Source organism: Arachis ipaensis, chromosome B3 (genome assembly GCF_059453495.1).
Source record: "Arachis ipaensis isolate K30076 ecotype BB chromosome B3, ASM5945349v1, whole genome shotgun sequence".
Lineage (NCBI taxonomy): Eukaryota > Viridiplantae > Streptophyta > Magnoliopsida > Fabales > Fabaceae > Arachis > Arachis ipaensis.
In genome coordinates, this window is record NC_142438.1 from 2,307,807 (window position 1) to 2,328,523 (window position 20,717).

The 20,717-nt window shown below is 34.3% G+C and overlaps 3 protein-coding genes and 1 pseudogene across 6 annotated transcripts; 3 read left to right on the forward strand and 1 right to left on the reverse strand.

Moving 5' to 3' along the window:
* Positions 1-491: 491 nt before the first annotated feature.
* LOC148569659 (ATP-dependent DNA helicase RRM3-like) lies at positions 492-5,348 on the reverse strand (annotated as a pseudogene).
* A 6,372-nt stretch (positions 5,349-11,720) lies between these two features.
* On the forward strand, positions 11,721-14,696 carry LOC107629325 (myb-related protein 2-like). Of its 4 annotated transcripts, none has more exons than XM_016332089.3 (7): positions 11,721-11,852; positions 11,947-12,171; positions 12,398-12,474; positions 12,923-12,983; positions 13,078-13,192; positions 13,324-13,393; positions 13,741-14,696. In XM_016332089.3, exons 2-7 carry the CDS (start codon positions 11,955-11,957, stop codon positions 14,386-14,388), a joined length of 1,188 nt encoding a protein of 395 aa, XP_016187575.1. In that variant the 5' UTR covers positions 11,721-11,852; positions 11,947-11,954; the 3' UTR covers positions 14,389-14,696. The 4 variants fall into 4 exon arrangements, with proteins under 4 accessions (XP_016187575.1, XP_016187573.1, XP_016187576.1 ...); XM_016332087.3 differs by having other exon boundaries at positions 13,060-13,192; positions 13,741-14,528; XM_016332090.3 differs by having other exon boundaries at positions 11,733-11,852; positions 13,060-13,192; positions 13,759-14,696.
* Positions 14,697-16,526: 1,830 nt separating this feature from the next.
* LOC107629324 (ferredoxin, root R-B1) lies at positions 16,527-17,206 on the forward strand. Its single transcript, XM_016332086.3, has one exon. The coding sequence runs from the start codon at positions 16,527-16,529 to the stop codon at positions 16,989-16,991; it is 465 nt and encodes a 154-aa protein (XP_016187572.1). The 3' UTR covers positions 16,992-17,206.
* A 16-nt stretch (positions 17,207-17,222) lies between these two features.
* Positions 17,223-19,094, forward strand: LOC107629322 (Glycosyl hydrolase superfamily protein). Its single transcript, XM_016332084.3, has 2 exons — positions 17,223-18,639; positions 18,799-19,094. The coding sequence occupies exons 1-2, from the start codon at positions 17,548-17,550 to the stop codon at positions 18,868-18,870; spliced, it is 1,164 nt and encodes a 387-aa protein (XP_016187570.2). The 5' UTR covers positions 17,223-17,547; the 3' UTR covers positions 18,871-19,094.
* The last annotated feature ends 1,623 nt before the right edge of the window (positions 19,095-20,717 follow it).

The following is a 20,717-nucleotide window of genomic DNA, read 5'->3' on the forward strand; positions in this document are numbered from 1 at the left end:
CTGAAAGAACAAAAGAAATGACATTAATCCTTATTTATCATTGACAAAATGTAAATTAAATAATATTACATCTTTTTTTGTTAGGTATTTTTTCTAATAACAATTACTTGCATTGATATTGTTTTGTATCGAAATGAGTTAGTTGTGTTCTTCTAAGTTCATGGCTGAAAAAAAAAGAGTTAAAGTTTTAACATAATTGGTATATAGGACGAAATAGACGGAAATATTTATTATGTAATAAAAGTTTATCGCATTACCTTTTATTCTTTTGATCCAATATTTTTTTTTTACCATCTTCCATAATTGAGTTTTGTCTGCTTTAATTGTACCTCCCCAATCAATAGAATAAATTTTGAGGGGATGAATCTGAGTCAATTTCACGTTTGATCAATAACACTAAAACAAAAATATGTATTATCAATGCAATTGTCACTGTCATTAATGTAATCCTTACTTTATTGTCGATTGGTCTCATTGATGCAATTGATTGCTCATCCTTCTATGTACTCCATAACAATTGGAATCCTATTTCCTATTTCCTGTAATTTACTGCATATATGTATCACAATATATTTCAGCAATGTTTTATATATTACTTTTGAATTAAGTAATGATACATCCCAAATAAGATATACCACTATCTTTTATTGGTTTTTAAATTTTAATTTTTATAATTTTATTGCTAAAATTATAAAATTGATAGCAACATTTAAAGAAATCAAATTTTGAATTTGTTTCAAAATAAATATAAACATTGCAAACTATAATTTCTTAAAAAACCAATAATGATATATTTTAAGGATGTATGATATAATTTTTATAATTTATGTGAATCGTAGTTGGTACATACCTGTTGGGTAAAGTAGAGGTTCCAGTTCCTTTTGCTTATCTCTTTTGATATGCTGATGAGTTCTCTTGATATTAATTTATCTGTTAAAAATCTTAGTCATTAGTTGTTAAAATTAGTGAACAAAACTATCTATTCCAATGTTGATATTATAATGATAAAATTACATAATACATGGATTAATATACTTGTAAAAAGGCTCACGTATTTGCCAAGCACATAAATTACCTGAGGTGCAGGTAACAAAATTTTTTTGAACACTACATTCTTTGTGAATTGTCCGCTTTTTTCATCTACTGTTTCTTCTTTGACTAAGATTTTTGTGGTTGACTGAGAAACACTTCGAGATAGAGCAACGTATAATTGACCATGGCTGAACACATGTTTAGGGAGATAGATCCCTACCTTAGGGATAGTTTGCCCTTGTGATTTATTTATCGTTAAGGCGAAACTCAACCTTACGGAAAATTACTTTCTAATAAGCACAAAGGGTAATCCTGAGTTCTCAGTTGTCTTGTGTTTTATTCGAGGCAGAAAAGCTCTTTGTCCAGAGTGATGGCTTGTTAAGATTTTCTCGTCTAACATGTTTTGAAAAGTTCCTCGACACAGTAACCTTGTGCCATTGCATAAGCCTGCCTTAGTATCTATATTTCTCAGTAACATCAAAGGAGCACCTTTTTTTACCTTCAACATATGAGGTGGCAATCCACCTGTGGAGATCGAGTTAAGATATTCTTGTTGATATAGATTATTTATATCTTCTTCTACTTCATCAAAGGATGCTAAAATTCGTTCGTCTTCTGGAAATTGGTTGATGACTATATCATTAAGTTATTGCACATCATGATATTTAGGTGTCAATATCGCTCTCTCCACCATATAAGATGCATCCCACCCATGAGATTGTAAATTTGGAAAGGTTTCTTCTATTAATTTGTGTAATGATGCCTCACCTTCTCATGGTATTGCCATGTGTGCTTCTATTTGTACCAAGTCTTCACATATGGTAGGCTCAATCCCATCCCCTATGCGCATAAGATACTCCGCAAAATCATGATCATTAAGAGATCGCATATTTTGTCGCAAGTGGAGAATTTTGGTGAATGCCCACAAATGTGGTTTAACAATAGAAGCTGAAATCATTTGCGACTTACTTCCTTTCGGCACAACATGTAGTACTTGGCAAAAATCCCCTCCCATAACCATCACCTTCCCTCCAAATGGATTATTGTTTTCTAAGATGTTTCGCAATGTGCAGTCCAATGATTCCATTGTCTCTTTATTAGCCATTGGCGCTTCATCCCAAATTATCGCTGTCGTTTGCCTAATCAATTTTGCGAAATCAGATTGTTTACTTATATTATATTGCACATGGAGGATGGCTCTGCATTGATTGGGATCTTAAATCTAGAATGAGCTGTTCGACCACCAGGCAATAAAGTTGCAGCTATTCCTGATGACGCAGTTACCAAGGCAATATGTCCTTTACTTCTTAAGTATTCAATTATAGCTTTGTAAAGAATTGTTTTACCTGCTCCGCCTGGTCCATCAACGAAAAACACTCCACTTTCTCTCCAATCAATTGTATTCATAATGCACCTGAAAGCCACAGACTGGTTATGATTCAATCTTTCTATAGAACACAAATCATCTCGAGGAACTTCGATGGACATCTCTTCTTGAATAATTCTAGGCATCAAGTTGTCATTGTCGTTGTCCGAGGTTAGAGCTGGTAAATCGTATTGTACAATATATTTTTCATGTTGTAGGAGGATGTCATTTAAATCTCTAAGCAAACGATTTGTCAACCCATGGCATGTTGTAGTGCTTGTTGATGGATAATCATCTATCATGTATGAAAGAAACTCGTCCCATAACCTTCTTACATCTGTTGGCTCACAAAAAAAATTAAGATAGTGGCAAACAACCTTTTTAAAGCACATGGCATTCTTAAAATGGAAGCCTCAACCAAACATGATCTTATACTGCTATCATTCTCTAACAGTCCTCGATGCTGAGCGGATTGCTTAAAGGACGAATATTGGACACCATTTACCGTTAGCAAATCATCCCAACCAGTTGGTCCTCTTATATTTGACAATAGAATATGCAAATAGAATTTTTCTCCTTCTGTTGGTGAAACAGTATAAATCCGACCGATAGCCCTCTTTTGTGACCTGCGTCGACGCCATTCTTTTTCCTTACTGTGCCAACTGTAATATTCTGGGATTTTCCTATACAAAAGATAGGGCTACACACGGATCGGATATAGCCTAAAATTCTATCCGATCCACACTGTACTCATTGGATCGGATCGGATACGATATTCACATTTTTTCAGGCTAGATCCGATCCTATCCGATCCGCATACTTGCGGATCGGATATCGGGTATATCCGCATAATTAAAAAAAAAAACTATTTTAAGATTCTATTTGGCTATTTTTATAAAAAAATATCTATAAAATTCATTTTTCACCTGTTTGAGCCTATTTACTCCTAAAATATTATCAATAAAAGTTCTCTTGAATAACAAAAAAAAAATAACACAAGATTTAAGTTTAATTATTCTAAGTTGAAGTAAAACATAAAAAATTAAAAATAAGATATCATAAAATTCATAAAACAACACACTAAAATTCATATCACATTAGGGTTTACTTTCTTAAACTATGCTATTTATATGAGACGTGCGAATATGCGGATTTGCGGATCGGATCCGCGGATATCACTGCTAAATCCGCAATCCAATCCTACCATAGTGCGGATCGGATAATATCCTCAAAATTCGGATCGGATACGGATAATTACCGCGGATATGCGGATATTATCCGATCCATATGCAGCTCTAACAAAAGATGCCTAGATTGTTGGTCATCGACCCGATTAAGTGCAAAGAATTAAGTGAGCATTGTTCTTGAAAAATATTCATCATTAACTATTTCAGAAATAGTTTGGTGCTCATAAAAGCTCACTTGATGTTGATTTGGCAAATGAACCTACAACCTTTCAACTGATGGGTACATTTGGTAAAGGTTGAATTTAAATATTCTCCAGCATGCCTCTGGAGCGGGCAATCCATCTTGCATCAATAGACTGTTTCACCTCATCATAATGAGAACTTCTGTGAACCTCCATTGCAACACGATCTGGTCCCTTATAGCAATACTTATATAGATACTTTATACTCTTGATACTGCTACATATCTCTACATTGATATGGCAATCATACTTCAGTAGTAGCCAAGGGTTGTACAGAACTACCTATCTATTGTCAATTGTGACATTTTGGTTTATAGGGATTGGAGTATCAAATCGCCTCCTATATTAAGGATATGAGTCATCACCTTGTCGTGTCTTTGCTACGAACTCTTTTGGATAGTTGCGTTTACATTGACCATTTTTCATACATGGTGAAGATTGATTAAGTGTTCCGCAAGGACCATGGACCATATGCCTTAGCACTGCCTCATGTAAGTGTGGTTCTGCTTCTTTACATGGTATTTTCGCTCGAACCAAACTATCATATTGGTCAGGATCACTCAACTTGTCGTTGTTTCCTAGGATTAGTAACATATATACATGTGACAATCCTCTTTTCTGAAACTCGGTGACATAAATATAACTTTTTACCTTTTTTAATACACCATTGGTAATGACATCCTCCTTTAATTGTTCGAATTTGGCTTTGAAAATCCTAGTTGTTAGATCCGGACGATCATGTGGAGTTTGAGTAGGACTGAGTTCCGAAGCTATTTCTGACCATGATGGATTGCATGTCATAGTGAGAAAAATATCCGGTTTGCCTTCTTTAAGAACAATAGTCATTCCATCCTCGTACCGTTGGGTCATGTCTCGACGACTGCCCACAAACGACGATGGTAATATCGTTCTTCTGCCAACATTTTCTGAAACCAATTATAGAGAAAAGTATTATTAGTTTGAAATTTTAACTTAAGGAACACGTAATGATCAATCGTGTAGCCATTAAATCGAAAAATATTTACCAGCATTAGTCTCTCCTGTGTGCAAAGCATCTTGTAAGCCTTGATATAATTCATCTCGAAGTTTCTGTTGTCTTTGTCCAACCCATCTTAACTTGCCTGTTTCTATTTTCACATAGTTGTCAATAACATATTGTTGAAGAAGTCGCCCCACTTGCAAAAATGTTGAGTAATCATCGGGACGGATCTACGAATTTTGAGGATATTAGAAAATGGTTAGAATTGTGAAATGATGTATTGGTTCAAACTATCATCTAAGGAAGTCTATAAATTAAATAAAAAAAATATGAGTTTGTACCTGGAGCATATAGCTATAATATGTCCGACATGATGCTTTGTTTCCACTTTGAGTTCGAGTATTCATATCCCATCCATGCGTTCCAAATGGAAAAAGAAGAGGGTATTGTAGTGGATCATAATGGGCAACAAATTCCTGAATCCTTCTGAGGTTACCAGCATGAGTTTGAACCTTGATATCTCGTCCACGCCCACGCACCATTGTTTCAATGTCATCACTGACTATTATGGCTGCTACTTGTGAAGCAGTTGGGAGACTGTATTGTGGTTGATTAGCAGGTCGCTCTCTAATCACCAAGCTACACTCTTGTACATCTAGTCGTTGTGCAAGCTGGCGAAATACATGGATAAAAGGATTATATCGGTGCAACAATTGTTGTAGCTTCAAAACCAAACCTTCATGCAATTATGTGTTCTCCAGCATCCTATTTTGTAACTCGTGCTCAGTATTGTATATATACAATTGCAAGAAGCGTGGACGCGTCCCTTGGTCTGGATGAAATCCTCCTATGCTGCGGTACATTGATCCTTGAGCATGGAATGTATATATACCATGACTTGCTGTAGCTAATTGTTCGTCTATGTGTACACCGCACGAAGTGAAGGAAAAAACATGATTGTAACCAAGAATGTGTTTCCTGAAATGGTTCCCTTCTGCAGAAGGGTCTAAGAAGATTTCAAGTAATTCCTGTGGAGCATTTACTTGTGGCAAAGAGACTTTTCCCCGTTGCAAAACATGTCAAATGTTTCATGGTGAAATAGACGTGCATTACAGTGAGTACATGTCCTTGGAGTAGGTAGTATAGTTTGAAGCACTGTTGTATTCTCTTGAAAATTTCGAGCACAATTGTGGGATGTTCAGACATGGTGGCTAATTTCTGCTCTCGCATAGGTAAATAAAATATTATGTTATAGATCTTTTTCAACATGTGCCAATAATTGTATGGTTAGGTACTCGGGAAGAATTCATCAATTATTTCATATATTTTTTAGATAGTGGAATCAAGAGTGAACAAAAACTATCTATACAACTTCCCAAATGAGAATTATGTTTTTTGGAAAATAAACTTAATCTTTAAAGATGTACTGTATTTTTCTAGATTTTTTTGTTACCTAAAAATTATATAAGATTGTCAAAGTTTAAAGTTTTAGGTAATATATGAGGTAAAATATTTAATAGAGCAGATTTTTATTCTGAATTATACTGACATGGCAACTTGTTTTCCTTGTCGAATCATCTCGTGGCGATAAGTTGCACATCTTCTAGTTAGGTGTTGCTGTATTTGTTCTTCGGTCATATTTTGTCTTCTTCGCCTGTCATATTCTGTCCAAGTGGGTTGACATTTTTTGTTTTATCTGAAATAAAATGAATCAATTTTAAATTCTATCATGGGATAAAGTCAATTTTTTTTATTAAAAAAAAAAGATTTGAGAGTGAGCATTGACTTTCATAATTGAAAGTGGAGAAGTTACGTAACTCTCTCGTAGGTTAACGCAAAATTTACAAAACTAAATAGTTTTTGTTTATAAAAATATGGGTAAAATAGGAAAACAGATTTGGATACGAAACTCTCCTCTCCACTTTATATATTGTTGTTATAGATAAAACTAAATATGGATGATCCTAAATGAGAGGCCTTATTAAGTGTCGCATGCATGAGAATTGAGAAGTGAGAAGCAAAAATAAAAGGAAAAGGAAGGCAATAATGTAGAAAAGGTGATGGATTTATCCAAGCTAAGTGAGAGGGGACAACTAGGAACCAATGAATTAGGAGTAGTAGTGCTAATGTCAACCAAGGTCACTTCCAAGAATAATAAGGAATGAATGATAGGAGAAAAGTTGAAATGAGACCCAACCTCTTATCACATCTAATTAAAATCATAATTCACAACAAAAACATATAATTCCCATACTTGATATATATCTATCAATTAAAATTTCTGAAAGGCATCTTGTTAAGTAAAAAGATAGGTGGGGAAGTGAGAATCCATTTTTTGTGGCTTCCGAGAAGAAGAATAACCCAAATTCTTTGCTTGAGAATATAATTTATGATTTATGGAATAGGCTTTAGTCTGAGTTAACATTCTCACATATATTCTCATTCCAACTTAAAGAATCTTTGAAACTTTCCTTTTCCTCACTTTTCTTTTTTCATTCATTTATTTTTTTTTAATTTGTCTTCTTTTCCTTTTTCCTTTTTGTCCGTGAGGAATATCATTCCGTGGTCATTTCTCGCTTTGCATTCCAACCAACACCACATCATCATAATCATAATAACAATAGTCTTCTCTTTTTTCTTTGCTTAATTATGATTGACTATTAACTAGCTAGTATACATACATATGTAACTATAATAAGTTGCTTGCTTTCCAATTCAAGTTTCTTCGCCTTCGTTCCCTCATGCACTCCAAACTGGCTCTATCATTACATTAAATTGTGTTTAAAAAGAAAAAGAAGGTAACATTGTAAGTACAACCATAATAAGAATAAAAATCAGTGTGTCGTGTAGGGTAAAGCTATAAGGAAAGTAAAGGATATTAGTAAGGACAGTTGGGCAGCATCATGGAAAATACGGTTCCTTATGAGCATGGCACATAAAAGATACATGCCGAATAAATTTATTCTAGTTTCTAGGGGGAAAAAATGACCACTTTACTCCCACACAATGTAGATTATGTCTACCAAAAACAATATATATATATTCTATAATTTCACAACTAAAAAGGTTCAGGAACATATTGATGATACATTTACCAAGCATAATAATTTTACTCAAACCACCATATTGTATGCTCAAAATAATTTAGACCAATTATTGAGTCATGTATTTATTGGTAAAAGGGTTAAATCCTACTTATTATATGTAACTGAACTACTACTCTACCTATCTAAATTACAATCACACGAGGTATGGATTAGTGTGTATCTAAGTCAATGCTAGTGGATCAGCAACTTTTGTGATTGGTAGCCATCAAATAGCCATCAATGGTGATTTAATGGTGTGAGATTGGTGTGAGATTTCATCTAATTATTCACATTTCTCTGCTCGTTATATGCTGACCAAAATTTAATAAAATTGCTGGCCCCTAGACTTTTCCATAAAAGAATTCTATGTGTGTATGGTTAATTTCAAATGCAATGAAGAAAATATTCAGTCTTTACTATATATAAGTGACAGCGCCAAACAAAAGCACTAGTCTGATCTGCATGGTCAGCAATAATATAAATTTAAAGAGACAAGGCAAAAGTAGAAGTTGGCAAATTGGGAGAAGCAAATAATGAAAAGTAATCATAAAAGGTTAATCCTCTTTACACTCTGCCAACTGCATCGATGTTTTTCTTCTCCCTTTCCCTGTCACATAGGATCAAACTCTTAAAAACCTTCTGAAATATATTATAAATATATTTAGATCTCTACTTGAATGATTTTACAAGCAGTGAAATAATCCCTTTTATGTTTTATTTACATAATTAATAAGTAGATGTTTGTATAGTACAATGATAATACACATACATATTGCCATTTTTTATGTATTGAAAATTTTTGGCATTTTATTAGTTTGATATGTTTTGGAGTCTCTATTCATATATATGCCGTTAATTGGAGATTTGACAAGATCATCAGTGTTTAATTTGTTTACTGCATAACATGATATTGTGTTTTTGCATGTGAAAAATACATTCTAACAGGTCTTTCATTATGCAATGTCTCATCTTACATTGTTTTATTTGAAATTACTGTATGTATTTTACTTCATTTCTCTCTTTCAAACGTTAAACGCAATCTAATTGTATATTAAAAAAAAAAAAAGCAGAATTAAATTCAAATTTTTCTAGCATATTTTGAATCATTGCCAATAATTGTTTATTAATTATATCAAATGATGACAAAACCATGTTTAAAAAAATGTGAGGAAACAAATTCTTTTAGCTGTCATGATAAGCTTGTCATATATATCATGATATAGAGAATTTGCCAAGTGGTGATATTAAGTCCATCTAGGGGAGCAAATTCGATATATCAAAAATTTAAATGAATAAAAAATAAAAAAGGGGTATCAAAACCAATCCTCTTGCCCAAATTATTCCAATCCACATGCTAGAAAACTACTTAGGAACTCAGCTTTAACTTTATCCAAAGCCTCTGAGAGAGATTCTCCTCCTGGCCGCATTAAATATTCCAAAATAAATATCAGAATCAAGAACAAGAATAATTAAGGAGAAGTGATGGATGTGAAGATACTGTTCAAGGAATCTCTGCCCTATTTATTTTTTCTTGGTTTCTGTAAGTTGTCATCACATTTTAGTCTAATTTTGCACCTGAATGGGGTATCATTATCAGCATATCTGAGATATGGTTTATATATAATAAATAAATCTCTTCATTCCTACATTATTTGTGTCTGGTGACAAGTGGTTTAGTCCTTTATTATGACAAACATAAATTTTATTCCGCATTAGCTTTTGTTGTTTTGATAAATTGTATCAAATTTAATCACCAAGTACCATACCACTCTAAATATAATGAACAGCAACATATAATGATATTTTTTCCCAATTGAATAATGCATATCTTCTCCATGCAGTTGACACATGCATTTGCCTGTGGAATGCATGGTTTTAATTAAAACTGAATCAGATTCTAATACATTCTTTAATCTTTTTTGGTAGTGGTTTAGCCTGGCATATGCCATGCAGTTAGAGCTCCCTCTATGCTATGCTATGCTATGGACCAATTCCACCCCACAACAATTTATACTAATTCCCATTTCAATGGCCAACAATCAATCATTTTCTGTTTCAGAGCATTTCATTTTGATAGTGTATCATTTAGGTCTAGATGCATCCCGTTCTATCTATTTCAGCATGCACAGTAGTTAATATGAGAAAGTTATGCATGGATAATAACAATATATATAACTCTACATAATAAATAATATATTGTTACACACTATACTCTTATTTGTACAGTTATAACCAAAATGTCTCTAAGATTTTAATTATATGATGATGATATTCTGCATCTTTATATATATTTTGTAATTAAATTATTATATTATATTAATTTCTTTTATAAATATGGTACTGATCTCTTGAAACGAGTTTAGTATAAATATGATAAATTTATTACATATATAGCATGATACTTTTACATAAAAGCCTGTATAATTTACTCTAAAATTATAAAGCTGGTTACATAATTAAGAAGGAAAGGTGTGTACCAATTCATACAGTAGAATGTAGAATCTGGTGTTAACCAAGGTACAAGTCAAGGCCAAGCAAGTGGTCCTATATATATGCTACTACTGTATTTAGCAGCTAACTGCAAGTATAGAAACAAGTACAATTTTTGCTTTCACTTTTTCATGAGGTCCCACCTTAACTTGAGATTCTAGAGAGTAGGGAGGATGGTGCATTTTTTTTTTTTCCTTTGCCAAAGAAAAAACAAAAAAGAAAAAGGAAAATTTCAGGGTCCACCTTGCTTCTATATTTTTAAAACGGTGGAGGCTGAATAAGTTCCAAACTTATTGAAGGAGACAAAATAGAAGGTATTCTTATTCTATTCCTTACCTCCAAATAGTTCCATGCAAGCATCTTCTCACAATTTTATTTTTCTACCTTTTCTTATATTTCAAGGTGCTCTAGTCAATGGAATCTTTTCCTTTTTTTTTTTACAATCAATTAAGTTCTTTGGTGTCTCTATCTGCATATATACTTGAACATGTATATTATACATAACATTCAGCAAGACCAAATCTATCATATATATATGCTACTAAAGAACTATATATGTACCTTGAGGACTCATAAAATGATCACAAATATCTAATAATTGATGAGGAGCAAAAAATTTGATGTTGTAATAACTCCCAAGAATCCTCCATTAGAACAAATATAAAGGATAAGTGTTGGAGTTCCAAGCTGAGAGGAATATCAGATTCTACAGAATAACCAAGTCAGAAAAAGAAATAAAATTCTAAAAAATAATAATAATAACCCGCTTTCAAATCTGGGAATATGATTCCCACTTTTTTTTTGGTCTGGGAAACGAATAAGAATGATAATTGGGTTAAAATTGGATCAATACTAGAACCTAATTATGAGTTGCCAGTTAAGAAGTAGGTATTTTTTCATGAATTGTATTTGTTAACATCAATATTTTTTTTCCCCAGTACAGATATGCATGTTCATCTATATAAATAGATTGGTCAAGCTATAGTACATTTGTTAATAGAAAATAATTATACAATTTTCTATTTATTTTTTCTTATTTATTTTTTAAGGGAAGTTGTATTGCAAAGAAATTGTAATGGAATTGGAATAATGTTTTAGCACTATCTTAGAATGGAAATTAAAATTAGAGAAAAAGGGGTCCACAAGCACAAACACAAAGTGAGGAAAAAGTATAGTTATAAGGAACATAGTCACATACACTATATCTAATAATAATATTATTCAGGTCACCGAACATAAAAGGATTGAGTGTTTTCCATTGGTTCTATCAAAGATTCCATTCTACCACATTGGTTCCTCCTCTCTCCATCTTTCAGATATAAATACATGCTTCTTCATGTGCTTTGCGCTGAGGAGTAGTAGTTTGCACTGAACAACAAGAAGAAACAAGCACAACAATTTAGCTAGGTTCACTCATTGATCATCATTATATTATCTGATATAGCAAAGTGATCTGCAGATAATAGAGAGGTAAATGCTCAAACAATATAATGGTTCTCATATCATTAGAGGAGTCCGCCACCTCAATTATAGTTATAACCGGGTTGATAAAATGTGTTTGCAGGTGGAAGAATGTACCATCATCATCATCAAGGGAAGAACATCCATTCTTCAAGTTCAAGAATGGCAATGTCTTCTGAGAGGCACATGTTCCTTCAAGCTGCTGGAAATGGTTCCGGGGGTGACTCTGGGCTTGTGCTCTCCACAGATGCCAAGCCTAGACTGAAATGGACACCAGATCTTCATGCCAGGTTCATAGAAGCAGTTCATCAGCTTGGTGGAGCTGACAGTGAGTAACTTACTATATATCTATAAATTCACACTAATAACTAATAACTACATACATCTCATCATAACAATAATAATATATATTGCTGCTGCAGTTACATATACAAACCACAATTTGACACCATGTCACTTGTGGATCATCAAATAAAATGAGCATGGAGATTTTTCAATTCTCTAATTAATGCATGCTGTACAATAATCCTTTTTTTTTTTTTTTTCCCTTACAGAGGCAACTCCAAAAACAGTGATGAAACTCATGGGAATTCCCGGGCTTACCTTATACCATCTGAAGAGCCATCTTCAGGTAATACAAGAGATTCGAGTTGGTTTATGTCTGATATTTTTAGTGTTATATATGTATATGATCCTTCCTCTCAAGTTAATTGACTCTCAACTATATAAATTATTTTGAATATAGCATATGGGAACTTCTGTTTTAATGCTTTTCTTCCCCCCAACAAAAACTCAATTGTTTCGCCATAATCATGAAATCACTAGTCTCTTGATTTCCAAGCCCTGTGCACACATGCGTGGTTATATATATTTTTAGCAAATTCATAATATATTATTTAAGGCTGCTAAACATTTTCTTGTCTGGTGGATCAGTGTACATGCTAAATTGCTGTATAAAGAAACAAGTTTCTGTACATATACGATGTGCATATGCAAAGAGCTACAAATAAAATCCAATAAATAACTTGTATATGGTACAAAAAGAATTAATGATATCCTTTTTCCCATTTTGACAACAGAAGTACAGACTGAGCAAGAATCTGCAAGGACAAAGTAATAACAACGTGCCTCACAAAATTAGTAAGTGAACAATCTCTCTTTTCATAATCTTATTATGAAACCACGCACGAATTGAAGATCAGACTCATGTTATTAGTATGTCACACAAAACCAGGTGCAAGTAGTGTATCTACGGGAGAAAGACCCTCTGAAAGCAATGGCACTCACAATCATATGAACAACAACACTTTAAACACTATTCCGTCTTCTCCTCAGTCGTCGAATAACAAGTAAGAAATTAAAAATTTTTCACATACATGCTTCTTGTATATATATATATATATTCAATCAACATTCTGCGAGTAGTGAGGTTTCATAGTAGTAATTAATTATTAAACTTTCATTATTCTGCTTGTACCAGAGATTTACACATAAGTGAGGCACTGCAGATGCAGATAGAGGTGCAAAGAAGGCTAAATGAACAACTAGAGGTGTGTATGTGATACCCTTTACCAACTTAAATAGAAATTTAACTTTGCTTAGCATCGCACACCTCATTCAATTATGGATAGATCAGTTGAGTCGTCACCCTAATAGTATACGATACTATGATTAATTAGTCCCAACTTAAATACCATACCATGCTTTCACTATATTCATCCCATAATAAATCAAATTAAACCACTTATGATATTATAATATACATTAATAAACACAGACAGTGTATATATATATTTGGTGTATGTATGTGTATTCAAAAAGATATTTTCATCATTCATAAAAGAAAATAAAAATGAGTTCGTTCTAATTAAGAAGGAAATTGGAACGGGTTTGACAGGTGCAAAGACACATGCAGGTGAGGATAGAGGCACAAGGGAAGTACCTGCAAGCAGTGCTGGAGAAAGCTCAAGAAACACTTGGGAAACAGGATTTGGGAGTAGTAGGGCTTGAAGCTGCAAAAGTCCAACTTTCTGAGCTTGTTTCCAAAGTTTCCTCTCAGTGCTTGGAGCTTCAAACCAACAACAACCACTTACCAAATAATAATAATAATGACTGCTCCATGGACAGTAACAGTTGCCTCACATCAGAACAAGAGAATCTAAGGCCCTTCATCAATGGCCACCACCATAAATTCATGTTGGAGAGAAACACCACCACCGCCACCACCAACTTTCTGACGCCATTAGGGAGCAAGAACAATAATAGTAACAGTGCTGAGAGAAGAAGCTATGTAGTGGAGAGAAGTCCAAGTAACTTGTCTATGAGCATTGGACTTGAAAGGGAGACAGAAGCAGCGATGATGATGAGTAATGAGAAAGGTTCTCATCATCATCATCATCATCATCATCAAGATTATACGTTGCCACCTTCTTCTTACTTTTCAGCACCAAGGCTTGACCTTAACGCACGTGATCAGGATCAAAGTCATGAAGCAACTGCTGCAACTTGTAAACAACTGGACTTGAATGGATTCAGTTGGAGCTAATTAATGATAGGTAGTAGTGACATACATACATACATACATGCATGCATGCACGGTTTCAAGCTGTGGTTGTGGCTGTGAGGCCAAAAGTTGTATAGGAACATATATCGAACAGTTGGCATGCCAGTGCAGCGAACTACTATATATTATACTGTGTACAACAGTAATTAATATTGCCGTCACAAGTGGGAATCGGGGTAACAAGAATAGAGAATGCATGAATGTACAAGGCAAATGTATTATTACTTAATCATACAAATTAATTATCAGAAACTATATATATGTATGCAAGTACGAGAGTTATAAGTTAATTACTTTTTGTAATTTATTTAATAAGTCGAAAGCTGAAACCAAATATTAAATGAAATAAATAATAGTAGAATAGTATTGTTTTACTCTCTAATAAGCTGCTGGGTTGTTTGGTTATGGATCAAGACATGCAAGCCTGATAGATTTTACTTAGCATGAACAAACTCAAAATTGCGTGTAGTTGCAACTAAAATGAAAGTATGAAACATTCAAGAGTTGATGTTCGTTTTTCTTTTTTTTTTTTTTTTTTTTTTTTGTTCAGGAAGAGTAGGTGTTGCCGTGTTGGTCGTATGATAAGTAAAATAACAATTTTTGGTGATCCAATTGAATTTGAATATGCGCCCATAGTATGTTTGTTTGTTTTAGTCCAAAACCTTTTTATTATTCTAGCATTCAAAATTTTTATTTTCCAAAGGATGTTGTAGACTTTAGATACTGTATGCAATTTAATTTTTGGTAGATGACAAAAAGGAGGTTAGTGACTAAAGTTGTTGTATGAAATGAAAGATGTGTTACATGTGCATGGCGAATCGGGTCGGGTCGGTCACAATTAACACTTACCCTTCGTCTCTTTCTGTGTGTATATAAATATAAAATAATAAAGAAAACAGAAAGGCACAGCATTCCTTTCCCTTTGTCTCGTGAATCACTTGGCTTTCTCCGCTGCCACCAACCACCGCCGTCTTCTTCATCCCCTTCTCCCTCTTGTAAGCCCCTTTTACTCTCTCTTCATTGCCTTTCTCACATCTCCTATTCGTGAAACACTCTGATCCATTCTTTTTTAAATGATTTTGTCAACCCTTTTTGTTACTATGCTGTTTATTTAACTGTTCTTCAGATCCTTAGGGAACTTGCTTATTGTTTTCCATCTCTTTTGCTCTTTTTTCTCCCCTATAGTATTGGGGGTGTGTCTTTCATGCAAAGGAAAAATCTTTGTTTATTTCTTGATGTAATTATGTGGTACTGTTACAGTTGAAAGGTCTTTGCTTTTCATTGTATTTGTGTTTTTGGGTCAAGTGTGTGCATGTGGGTGTGGAGTTTGAGCATAGTTTTGTTTGAATAGTTGGAGCTTCGAGTGAAGAGCAGAGAGCTACCAGCTTGCTTCTTCTCATACTGCTCCATAGATCAAATGGCCTCTTTTTATACAACGGAATGGAATCACTTCCATCTTTTGTGTAACTTTTGTATCTGGCTTAAATTCATGCAACATTGCAACGTGAATCTGATTTGCCATTTGCTTTTAGGATTCAACTTTTTTTTTTCTTACCTTGCCCTCTGTAATTTTAGATGCAGCTGTGCTTTACCCTGCTCTCTGGGAATAATTTGAATTTTTCTTTTGCATGTTGACTGTGCTTGCTACCAAGTTGTAATTTGATGCCATAAATATGGACAAATCATTATGCTTATGTCATATGCGGTGTCTTGTTATGTTTTTTTTATAGTGAAATTATCAAAGGATCCTAGAAACGACAGTCCTTGTTTATGCCATTCTTAAAATAATATTTATGTAATGATACCAGAGTTTGTGAACATCAACATTGTTAATTGCATACCCATGCTTTGATACCTACTTTCAGATTTTGTTGTTTTGACGAACAATGCACCGTATTACATATAGCAATTATACAGTTGCACTTAATATACAATTTTAGTCTGGTGTTTTGCATATAATGAATATATTTGCCTAGAAGTGTTAATCTTATTACCTTTTACTCAACTCGAATCGGTTTCAAGTATATGTATATATTGTTTGAACTTTGCTTTGTGCTTGATAACTAGTCCATTCTGTAAGAAGCTAATGTTATATGAATGAATTTGTTTTCAGGGTAGTCATGGCAACCCTATCAACTGTGAATCTTTCCCCACAATGCACGTTTCAAACTGCAATCCCAAATCGATCCAGCGCTGCCATGGTGAAGTGCCCTTCCTCCATTGGGTCGGTGAGGAGTGTTTCCAGATCATTCGGTTTGAAGTCGTCCCATTCATCCAGAGTGACTGCCATGGCTGCTTACAAGGTTAAGCTGATTGGCCCGGATGGACAAGAGAATGAGTTTGAGGCCCCTGACGACACTTATATCTTAGATGCAGCCGAGAATGCAGGAGTGGAGCTCCCTTATTCCTGCCGCGCAGGAGCATGCTCCACCTGTGCAGGCAAGATTGTCTCCGGCACTGTGGATCAGTCCGATGGCGCATTCCTCGACGAGAATCAACTGAATAAAGGATTTTTGCTAACCTGTGTCTCCTATCCAACTTCAGATTGTGTGATTGAAACTCACAAGGAAGGCGATCTATACTGAGAAATGGGGACTGGGAATCGTAGCTAGACTTTGCAGCCAAATTTGCTTGTTCTGTTTTATCATCATAAAACCTTTGTTTTGGGATTATTAGTGACTTGGGATATGTGTTTTACTACCTCCTGTTGGAATTTAAATGTGATAACTGATAAGTGTTACTATAACTCTAGTTGGATTTTTCGTGTTTGGTGAATTTCAAATGTGACAGAAAAGAAAAATGACTTTGTTGCTCCTTATCGAAGCCTTGAAGGCCAATATCTAGTTAAGAACTAGTGTTGTTCAAATAAGTATTCCTAATGATGAGAAATGAGGCATTTGCCATGTTATAACAATAAAAGAATGATGTAAAGAGATGGAGATCCGAAACACGTGCCATGAGCCGTCTCTCATGGTCATGGAGATGGAGGGCGTGAGGTGTTCAGTTTCAAGTTTCAACATTGAGCATGTGATGTGATGTCACCACTCACTACTCACTTCAAGTATACGTATGTTGACAAATGTGTAAATACTAAATACTTACAATTATTATCATTACAAAGAAAGTCTCAGCATTCTGTCTATGGCCAATAACAGAGGCCCCTCCTTCTTCCTCACTCTTCTCTTCCATCTACTAACCATTTCAGCTTCATTTGTGCAAATAAGTTCCCTTGGTTTTGGAATCAACTATGGCCAGATAGCCAACAATCTCCCATCTCCATCAAGAGTAGTGCTTCTTATCAAATCACTGAACGTGACTAGGATCAAGCTCTATGATGCTGATCCGAATGTGCTACTCGCATTCTCCAATTCCAATGTCCAATTTGTTGTTGGCCTTGGAAACGAGTACCTTGCCAATATGACAAACCCTTCCAAGGCTCAATCATGGATTCAGCAGCACCTTCAACCTTACCTTTCACAAACCAAGATCACCTGCATCACCGTTGGAAATGAAGTCTTCAACACCAATGATACCCAGTTAATCATGAATCTCCTGCCAGCAATGCAGAGTGTTCATGGCGCCCTTGTTAATCTTGGATTAGACCAACAAGTTACTGTCACAACAGCACATTCTTTCAACATATTAAGCAATTCATACCCTCCTTCGTCTGGTTCGTTTAGGCAAGATCTGCTTCAATATATCCAACCTCTTCTTGCTTTTCACTCGCAATTCAATTCACCTTTTCTCATCAATGCATACCCTTTTTTTGCATACAAGGACAACCCAAGTGAGGTTTCTTTGAGCTATGTACTATTCGAGCCCAATCCGGGTTCCATCGATCCCAACACCAATCTCAACTATGACAACATGTTGTATGCTCAAATTGATGCTGTGTATGCTGCCATCAAGATGCTGGGCCATACAGACATTGAGGTCCGGATTTCAGAGACAGGTTGGCCTTCTAAGGGTGATACTAATGAAATTGGAGCCTCACCAGAGAATGCAGCAACTTATAATGGTAATCTGCTGAAAAGGATAGAGCAGAAGCAAGGAACTCCTGCAAATCCATCAGTTCCAATTGATATTTATGTGTTTGCTTTGTTCAATGAAAATTTGAAGCCTGGACCTGCATCAGAGAGGAACTATGGCCTTTACTATCCTGATGGCACCCCAGTTTATAACATTGGATTGCAGGGTTTTCTCCCTGAGATGGTTATTGCATCCAGTTCTAATGTAAGTAGATACTACTCCAAATCTTTGATCTTAAGCTTCTCACTTAATTTGTTAATTTAGATTTCCTTTGTTATACCTACATACCTTCCTGTCAAAATTCTCACATACACTTTGTTTTGTGCATCTATATCTGATAATTCCATTGCTCTTAATTTGCAGGGTTCTGCTGTTAATTTTCTTGCCTGTATAATTACATGCTTTATCTCCGCTTGGGAGCTTTTGAGATTGTGACATTCAGAAGGAAGGGTCAATGTAAACAGGATTCCCGAATTCATATACATGATTCTTTTGACTTTTGAGACAAAAGTTATTCAAGGTGAGGGGAAAAAATATCATCCCTACATTTTTTTTTCCTTTTAGTTTTTGGTGGTTAATTTCCTTGTAATTTTATTAGCAAGGGAATTGATAGTATTATTTGATGCATTACTATTTCGATTGGAATAGATCTTTTTCTTATATTTTATTATATGTTAATTTTAACCAATAATTAAACATTTTTTTTATGGATCATATGCCATTTTGCTATATTGAGTAATGATAAATAATCAACACAAAATCATATAAAATTCACATGAAAAAAAAACCTTATTCCCTGTTTCATTTGAGTATTTGTGAGATAATATGTGAACCACAAATATATTTTACTATTTCTAAAACTTAAAATAAAACTCTTTTGTTTGTATTTAAAGTGTCTATGATCATGAATATGTAATAATTGTTGTAGTGTAGGATCCATTCTATCTTATCTGCAAATAGAAATGATGATGCAGCTGTGTCTGTGTGAAAATTCAGTTGGAGGCTCAAAAGGGAAAGGGGTTTCTATGCAACCATTGTATTCTTGACTTTATTATAGAGTTGTATACAAATTTAAACAATACGAAAATCATGTGATGGGAGAGTTTTGGAACCATACTTCAGAAATCCTCTGCCTAAATAATATGAATTGAAGCAGAACCTGTTAATGCTGTCCAATTAGTGTTATGTTATGTAGTAAGTGGATTCTTATGCCGCCATAACCACCCCAAGAAAAACCTTCCTCTACTCGTTAATTATTATATATGTCACATCATTTGGGCACGTATTTTCTTTCAAAAATTTATGGTTGTAGTAATTTTCTATTAAAAAAAAAGTAATCCTATATGTACACCAAAATCAGCCATCAAATTTAGCTATTAGTATAAAATACATGTTGGAATACAAATACACATTGAAAATAAATTAAACCACACATATATTTATACACAAATACATTGGAGACTGATTTAGTGGCTGATTTTGGTGTATAAATAGCATTTTTGTAAAAAAAAATATGATACAAGGGTCTCCAACTTGCAATCATGCATATGAATGAAATTCTCCTTGTCTTAAGCTATAAAAGAGTCCAAATTGGTTGCATCAGATTGGAGGAAAAGAATAGGTTTGATGATCCTCATGCCAAAAATTCAAACCCCACAAGCTTTTGTCCATGATTGTGAACCTTATCTCCGATATGACATAACCTTTCTCCAATAATTTTGTCTTCCCACATGAAGTTAAATTTTTCTGGATCATACCTAGCTGGGGTAGTTGATAATCAATTAACTTCCACAGTGATTCATTCACGTACAGTATTGGAATCAAATCCAGTTCACTAGTTTACCATAGAAGTTGATTAGTAGATGATTTCTATTATCTCCAATGTTTTTGTGTTGCATAAAAGACACATGTGGAATATTCTAGAACGTGAGGGTAACAAACAAGTGAGCTGGTGATCGCTTATATATAGACATGGTGGGACTGGGATGGTCCAGGCCTTTGAAAGTGAACAGCATTTGCTCCTTATTTCCCTGGTAACAATGCTGTCAGAGAGGATTGAATTGGACAATTTATCTCTGCCTCAATGATCATATGCTTCCATACGTGAACTTTTGGTGAATTCAAGAGGCCTTTTCTTTTTTCTTTGATGTTCCTGATATAACGCAGATATATCTTAACACTTGTCAATTGTCAGCAATATTAACATTACTAATACCACTAGAGAAGATTTAATAGGTTAACAATTTTTTAACCAATATGTAATCCATAGGTTTTTGTTTATT

What these genes read in the sequence shown, in the direction of transcription:
- LOC107629322 (XM_016332084.3), top strand. Translation starts at nt 17,548, where the DNA reads ATGGCCAATAACAGAGGCCCCTCCTTCTTCCTCACTCTTCTCTTCCAT. An exon ending in TTATTGCATCCAGTTCTAAT is followed by an intron (nt 18,640 to 18,798) that starts GTAAGTAGATAC and finishes CTTAATTTGCAG; the next exon opens with GGTTCTGCTGTTAATTTTCT.
- LOC107629324 (XM_016332086.3), top strand. Translation starts at nt 16,527, where the DNA reads ATGGCAACCCTATCAACTGTGAATCTTTCCCCACAATGCACGTTTCAA.
- LOC107629325 (XM_016332087.3), top strand. Translation starts at nt 11,955, where the DNA reads ATGTACCATCATCATCATCAAGGGAAGAACATCCATTCTTCAAGTTCA. An exon ending in CAACGTGCCTCACAAAATTA is followed by an intron (nt 12,984 to 13,059) that starts GTAAGTGAACAA and finishes TCATGTTATTAG; the next exon opens with TATGTCACACAAAACCAGGT. An exon ending in CCTCAGTCGTCGAATAACAA is followed by an intron (nt 13,193 to 13,323) that starts GTAAGAAATTAA and finishes TGCTTGTACCAG; the next exon opens with AGATTTACACATAAGTGAGG.